This window comes from Nuphar pumila, chromosome 2 (assembly GCF_984573655.1).
Source record: "Nuphar pumila chromosome 2, dmNupPumi1.hap1.1, whole genome shotgun sequence".
NCBI classification, from domain to species: Eukaryota; Viridiplantae; Streptophyta; class Magnoliopsida; order Nymphaeales; family Nymphaeaceae; genus Nuphar; species Nuphar pumila.
Genome location: NC_143250.1, coordinates 26,756,005 through 26,763,842, shown reverse-complemented (window position 1 = coordinate 26,763,842; position 7,838 = coordinate 26,756,005). Strand labels below are relative to the sequence as shown.

General features: G+C 38.3%; 1 protein-coding gene across 1 annotated transcript; it reads right to left on the bottom strand.

The window, feature by feature from the left end:
* Positions 1-669: 669 nt before the first annotated feature.
* LOC149845082 (spermidine synthase 2-like) lies at positions 670-6,737 on the bottom strand. Its single transcript, XM_089995491.1, has 9 exons — positions 6,435-6,737; positions 4,143-4,219; positions 3,917-4,039; positions 3,268-3,372; positions 2,487-2,559; positions 2,003-2,074; positions 1,433-1,628; positions 1,214-1,346; positions 670-975 (listed from the first exon to the last, which is right to left on the bottom strand). Exons 1-9 carry the CDS (start codon positions 6,535-6,537, stop codon positions 910-912), a joined length of 948 nt encoding a protein of 315 aa, XP_089851617.1. The 5' UTR covers positions 6,538-6,737; the 3' UTR covers positions 670-909.
* Between the last annotated feature and the right edge of the window lie 1,101 nt (positions 6,738-7,838).

The following is a 7,838-nucleotide window of genomic DNA, read 5'->3' as shown; positions in this document are numbered from 1 at the left end:
AAAGTATGGATGGACCTGCATGCTAAATCTTTTGAGAAAAATGGTCTGCATACTAATTTTTTTTGAGGAAGATGATCTACATAAAGTAGATGTTTCATATCGATTGAACTCGGTAACATGTACTTAAATTGATCTTCACCTACTAAGGTAGTAAATTTTTTCATGTCAATCATATCTCAAAACCTATATCAATCAATTCTGGCTGCTACACGATACTGGGATGACGGCATGATATCCTGCTAAAAACCCATGATATTGAGTAATCCAACCACTAGAAAATTGGATCATGGCTCCATCTCCAAACTATAATTGATCAAATTACCGCAATACACAATTTGCAGGAAGGGATTTCGTGGGACATCCAGAGAATTCCTTGGAATCAGCTCCATCCAAGCGTCAGGAAAAGAGGCCTTGAGCTGAAAAAAACATGGTCTACGATCTTTGTGAACGAATTATATTTTTTACAAATGAATTATGCCAGAGAAACCATTTTCTCCTCAAACGCAAACGTCCAACTAATGTTAAAAAAGTAAGTACGACAGATGCCCAGGCAATAAAAACAATTTTTTCATCAAATAATGATATTAAACGAGTGTAGCCAACTTTTATCCACAGCTTAAGCACCAAAATTGCCATAATCAAGATAAATAACATAAAGCACCAAAAAAATTACCATAATCAAGATAAATAAATCTTATTGTGTCAATCTTTATTGTTGCACATTTCATGAACTAAAAATTCCAATGGAAATACGATGACACACCCACAATAATCTCATGCCAAAACTCTACGACACTTGTGCAGAGGTCATTATGTTGGCAGCCAAATTGCCTCACCATCAAACTACTTGCATCAAACAGCTTCCCACCGAAAGCACCTTTGGTTCCTTGCATGAATCTGTAGAAAGTATTACTTAGCTTTGGAATCGATTACCTTCTTCGCAAAGGATGGCAAGCAGAAAGCAGCCGAATGAATCTGCATTCATATTTTATCTTATGATGAGAAATACAGAACCAAGTGGCTATGGCACATCTCAAAACAAATTAATGACAGGTGAACTGATCTAAATCTGATCAAGTTGATGGACTAGATTACGTTGGGCTCAATCACTGACAAACTTGTATTAGTTATCCAAGTCATTCAGTTCAACTCCCATAACCCGAGATTAAACCTGTATTAAAGTAACAAAATAAATTAATGGATAAGGAATCACCTCAGAGTTATAAAATTTCAAAGGACCTCTTGCATTGCTTTGTTTCCCACTCTCAACATCAATGGGATTCACTGGGTGGATAAAATCGACAGCTGGACCCTCGGTTGAACAGAGCATGAATCCGATAAGACCACTGGAGATATAAAACTTATGTAATTCATTAAACAAAAATAGAACAGATCAAAAGTCTATCAATTTAGCACATTCCCCAAAGGCTACCTTGGATACGTTGGGACTGTTGTCCATGCATAGTTGACGGAACCCTTGAATATCTGACGGCAGTTAGAGACAATATCTTCTATTATGTGCATATGCAACCAGATACTTTCTGCCTGTGTGCACATCACTCCTCCTGGATGAAGTGCTCTAGCCACCAGTTGAAAGAATGGCTTCTTGAAAAGCTCTTCAGCAGGTCCTATAGAATACAGAAGCATTTGTTAATGCAAGTAGGAACTGCAGTTTCTTTGCATGAGAAAGAAAAACTGATCTATATCTACAGGCCAACTGGAGCAATTCAAAACTCCAGCAGCTCAAGCATACAAATTCCCAGAAGGGCTATCGGGATCAGTTCAACTCAGTTGGTTTAGATTTGAATAAACCGTCATTATGTAAGATGATCTCAATATGGGCCACCTTAAAGTTAACTCATAGTCACTAGCTGAGTCAAAGGAATCTCAGCAGAGCCATACCAGATAGTGATTCTGGCCAAATCACAAGAATCAACTTAAAGGATCATGGAAGTCCTGACTTGGACATTCTGATATTTGAGCTGATAAAGTGTGTCCATACCTATTGGATCAGAAGAATCAACTATAACTGCATCGTAAAGGCCTTCAGGAACAGATTTAAGGAAAGCAACCCCTGAAGAAAGAGAACCAACAATAATGAGCAGATTATGCAAAATACTGGCTTAATATATTAAACAAATGATTCCTAAGTTTGTCCCAGATCATTAGTTAGCACTTAGCAGTCTAAAAGATTTCCAATAAATGAATATCAAAGCTGTCCTTGCAGCCCAGAGGCCGTGCTTGTAGTTCTACATAGCTCTACAAAGTCAGATAATCCACCATGCCCCTGCAACTTGGCCTATGCCTCCTCTGGTGGCCAAAGTTGCATGAGCTGGCATTCCACCACACCATTAATGCAGACACAAGTCCAATACATACATACTATCAAGTCCCAAACACAAGATTTTTTTACTTTCTGCCAACACTTAAAGGCACCAAACTGATAACACGTGCAGACTTTAAAAATAAAAGGAAAAAGCTCATACCATCACCAATATGAAGGTTCACACGAGGATCTTCAAATCCTACAGCTAAGTTAGGGAAAAAGCGTTTAGAAACCTGCAAAAGAAAAAAGCACATGATTTTAGAATTATTGGGATCATACAAACATAAACCATGATGATATGTCCTAGAGAAATGATTTCATGAAGCTTGAGAAATATATATTAAAAGCAAAAGAATGTTTAGAGCACATCCTTCAGATATCTTTCAGAGCTTAATTTCTCATACACAGAAAATGGTCATTTACATTGAACATTACACACCCATAACACCAGACAGCAAAGATTTAGTTCAAAGACTCAAATCACTTATTTTAATTTTAAGGAAACAAAAAAGATAGTTGGAGTGATGACAAGCTGCTAGTTCCTTAGGAATGCCTATGAGAATCCCCTGAAAGTAGGACAACTGCATTTTAAGAATCTCATGGTTGATAGGAAATCCTTATAACATGAAAGAATTCATAAGCAAAATAAAGAAAAGAAAAGAAAAGAAAAGAAAAGAAAAGAAAAGAAAAGAAAAAAAAAGAAAGAAGCAACTTTTTGGCAGTTACAAAAACATTTGGAGAAACTCTATCTAGCTGCATAGTGAAAATACTTGTATGGATTCTACTCTTGGACATATAATAATTTGGTATAATCAGTTTGGGTTTCTATTTACTAGCTAACATAAGAAAAAATGAAACAGCACTCTTCCACAAAAAATATGGCCATCAAATATGCAATCAAAATATGCAATTGAACATTTTCAGCAAATAATTTAACTTACTTCCACAACCATTGCATCAATTTCACATATATCAATTTGATCCACAGAAGTATGGCGTGCCACTTCCCTCAGAACACCACCATCACCTCCTCCAATGATCAACACCTGAGAAAAGATTTTCGAGTTAAAGAAAACAAAAAATATTCCAATCTGATATAATTTCAAATTGGTATTTGTGAAAAAAAACAGTTAATTAAAAAATTCAAGTAACGTTTCCGGCAATTCAGAAAATATACCTAACTTAAATCCATGACACATGAAAGATTATCAAATTGGGTCACACAAATCATATTGGTCAGTGCAATGTTAAGAACAATTAAATGCAGATGATAAACTTACCAAATTGGGTCACAAAAATACAAAAAAAACAGTACAATGTTAAGAATAATTAAATGCAAACTAGAAACTATGGTGCAAACTGAATTGACACCATTAAGTTGAAGACATCGTCAGGAAAATAGATGGAACAAGAAAATTACTAAGCTTGCTGGGAAAATAGAACTTTCAAGCCAATAAGTTGAAGGAAATTGACCATTTGGAATGTTCAGCTATGTCATACTCCTAATGTGACAACAGACTTCATGGTTTTGCCTAAATGCAGAAAGAACTTTAAAAATATGCAGTGTTATCCATAAGAGGGAAGAAATACCTTCTTAGGACTTGGAATGGAGCAAAGTGGAAGGTGAGATATCATTTCCTGGTAGGCGCACTCATCCCTCTCTGTAACTTGAATCACACCGTCCAACACAAGAACCTTTCCATATGTCAATGACTGAGAAAGAAAACAATCTCACCCAATTATTGCTGAAGCTATGTAAATGTAAATGGTTAACAAATAATAAAACAAAGTGGGAAAAACTGTGAAGCACAGATACCTTGAACACAATGACATCCTGGTATTCAGACTTCCCCTGGAACAAGATTTCTTCAATTTTTAGGGAGTGTGCTTCTCCTGTACAGTCATATGGCACACCCAAATGAGCACACAGTTTTTTCATGGCATAAAGGTAACAGTACTAGGAGAGTGTTAGCATTCCAGTAGGATCAGATCAACTATGTTGAATAGGTTAGGGGTTAAAAATACTAGAATGTGAATAGTTCACCTCATCCCGAGCAATACAATTATGACATCATGTGTTCACAGACAAAAAAAGGGGAGGGAGGAGGAAACAACCATTTGATTCCGCAGAGAAAAACTCCAACTGCCACCAAGTATAGGAAGTAAGGCCTCAAGAATATGAGAGAGAGAGAGAGAGAGAGAGAGAGAGAGAGAGAGAGAGAGAGAGAGAGAGAGAGAGAGAGAGAGAGAGAGAGAGAGAGATGTACTCCAACTGAAGCAAGACACTAGAGATCAAGATGGGCAGCTCTACTTTACACATGCCTTGACATCCTCATCTATTTAATTTACAACATATTTGTGTCATTTTATGAGTTGTGAAGAAGGCCTTCTGCTGTATTGGAGACTCATTCTTCCACTAGAGTTTTCAAAGTGCTAAATTTGGCAATAGAGCCAACTATGATGATCATGTTGTAATACATGTTTAACATCTACCGATTTCTGAAACACAAATGTCAATGCTGAGGACAAGTTTGATGACCTGGTATACAACCTGGCATTTCTATCATGAATACAAGAAGTTCCAACCAAAAAGTACCAACTTGAGTAAACTCATATAACCACAATCCCAGCCAGGTCAAGTCAAGCCATGAAGTCCATGACTTATTGCAGAAGTATTAACTAATGTATGCATATGCTCACTAAGACTAACAATAAATTTTGTCCACCTCATTTTGAATAAAAAACAAACCCCAGATAAGGGACATGGGCAAGAAGGGCCCCTGAAGGGCTTGAGATGACTGTGCACACCTCAAAATATCCACTCAATGTCAATTACACTGACACCAACATGTCAGTGCAAGTGCAGCTGCCCTCACTTAGGATAATTGTTATACCTCTAGAAGCCCAACAAAAAAACTTAGGTTGGATGAGTTGGATCTCTTAGATGAGAAAAGGCTTCTAGCAACTAAGGGTAATGAAGAATACAGAAGAAGGATTGAGTGATACTACACAAAACATGGAATTTAGCAAATCAACATAAAACACAATAATAATGCACCACCGTTCATGCAATCAATTCTTCCTATTTCAAGTGAGAAATCTCAAACAACAAATACTAAAGCCTCAAGTACATAAACAATAGTAAATACTCTGCTAGATGCTTCCTATTCAAAATATATATCTAAGTCTGGATATTACTTTGAAAAAAAATTATGGGCCATACACTCATCTTATTTCAACGATATCAACATAAAATTAAGTACTGAAGCAGAAGACTTTTTAGTTGTATGTAGAGTCAAACATGTTTGTGTTTGTCCTCTTCATATCCTAATTGGTAATAATACCATCAATCAAGCTAGCCTACTCAAGATTCAAAACACCTTGCATCACCTTATTTAGCTAGAGCGTAGCAGTGGATGAGACATCAGAATTCGGAAGTTCAACCATCTTGGATAAATTTCCAACTATGCCACATGGACAAGGATGTTTCTCGTGTAAAATTTTCATTAAAGGCAAAATGACAACGTACACTGGAGAAGCAAGAAGGGAGTAGCCATGAGATAAGATAGGCTTCCCACATCGAGAGCCACGATTTTCACCTTCTGCAGCTCTATGTGCAGTTCAATAATGTAGGAGGCAAATAGTGGTTTCCTGACAAATAAAACTAGCACATTTTGGCTCAAAGCAGCGTGGAAAACTCAACTACCGTCCTGGATGTGGTTGAGTCTCCAATGCCTCAAAATAAGAGAGAGAGAGAGAGAGAGAGAGAGAGAGAGAGAGAGAGAGAGTTCTGAACTGAAACTATCCTTAAAGATAAACATCAATAAAGAGTGAACAAAAAAACTTACAGCATGCCAAGAAAAGGAAACCAATGAAAAAACAAAGGGGAGGAAAAAACAAGCATAATTGCACACAAACCAACAAAAAAACAAAGAAGCATATAAAAGGAGAGGGGGAATGAGCCCAAAAGTTAACCAACACTAATGAAGGAACCATCCCACAACAGGGGAGAAGGTGGGCAACAACAGGAGAAAAAAAAAAAACATTACCAGGAACAGCAAAGGGAGAGGGAAGAAGATTGGGGAGGGTTGAGGGATGAGAGGCAGACCTGGCCACATGGGGCTGATCTCAGAGAACCAGCCGGGCAGGATAGCATCGATGCCGTTGTTGGCAGAAGAAGCAGCATCGCTGGATGTTGGTGCTGGTGCCATCACTGCTTCAGTTGGCGCTCTCTTCCTTCCCCTACTTGCCTTTTGCGACAGAGAGAGAGAGGCAAAGGCAAAGGATTCACAAAATCATGGGGGAAAACCTTAACCAAGGCCCCTGCTTTTAAAGGGGTTCCTAACCCCCCAAAACTCCAAGCGGAGTCGAACACTTTACCAATTTCTTTCCTAACATCAAAGACCAACCGAGTTAGACGGGCCAAGCTTTGTTGATCTTGTGGCCACATTGGCATCAGGTAACGTGGCAATACCGTGGGACCATGCACAATTTGCGGTAGGTGGCCCTTGTGGGTCCCACAGATAGGGTGTGCATGTCTACCGTCATTGGTACAGGAATCAAATTGTGTGGGTGAGCTTTCCAGGTGAGTTCCCAATGCCATCTACCTAACACCTCATGGTGGCATGTCTTAACAGAAGATTGGGGCTTTTCTTTTTTTTTCTCTCTAATTGTTGGATAATTATATTAACCATTAGAGATCTCATATTGCAAAGAGGAGTTTGGTGTGGAATCCCTTAGAGTGTTACTTCTCTTCTAAGGACGGAAATATGCCGGGTCAGACCCACATTTCCAACAGTGCAAAACTCCACGCCCTACATTAGTGATATGTAATCAGGTCGTCGTCATTGTTCTTCACTCCAATAGTCTTATATCTTCCAAAGCTGTGGGCAATTTGCGTTACTGGTAAGGATTAAAGAAGGTCCAAAACTCTTTGTCATGCTTAGCCACACACACCTACTTGCCCTATTTGGATGACGGGGGCAAAACCTGTGTTTGTTAAAAAAAAACTGGTTTGCCAGCCGGCCTTTTTTTAAATTAAAAAAAATAAAACTATATATAAGTTTTATGGCCATTTTTTGGTTGATCACTGGCTGGGAAATGGCCGGACTGGTACCACCCTATGACTGAGAAATGACCAGACACAAGTTGAAGGTTGGGGGAGCCATGGATTTGAGGGATGTGTGTGTGTGTGTGTGGTTGGGGGGTGGAATGGCCTTCCCCAATAAAATAAATTGAAAAAACAAGGGGAGGCCTTTTGCAAAACTAGGTTGAAAACCTATCTCAAAACCCGAGTCAATGAAGTGACTCGGTTGTCTCAGTTTGAGTCGATCACTTACTGGGTGAAACCAGTGAGTGACCCCAAAATCAACATAACTCGATCGAATCATGAGCTGACTCAGCCAAATCAGCTCAGTTTTAGCATGACTTGGCTAATTACACGGCTCATTCTCATGACTGATCGAGTCATATATATATATATATATATATATATATATATATATATATATAT

Bases quoted from the DNA above. Each gene is read 5' to 3' on its own strand.
- LOC149845082 (XM_089995491.1), bottom strand. From the start codon at position 6,537: ATGGCACCAGCACCAACATCCAGCGATGCTGCTTCTTCTGCCAACAAC. The intron at 3,373-3,916 runs GTATTTCTTCCC...ATCTTTTCTCAG, and splicing joins CCATTCCAAGTCCTAAGAAG to GTGTTGATCATTGGAGGAGG. The intron at 1,629-2,002 runs GTATGGACACAC...TGTATTCTATAG, and splicing joins TGATTCTTCTGATCCAATAG to GACCTGCTGAAGAGCTTTTC.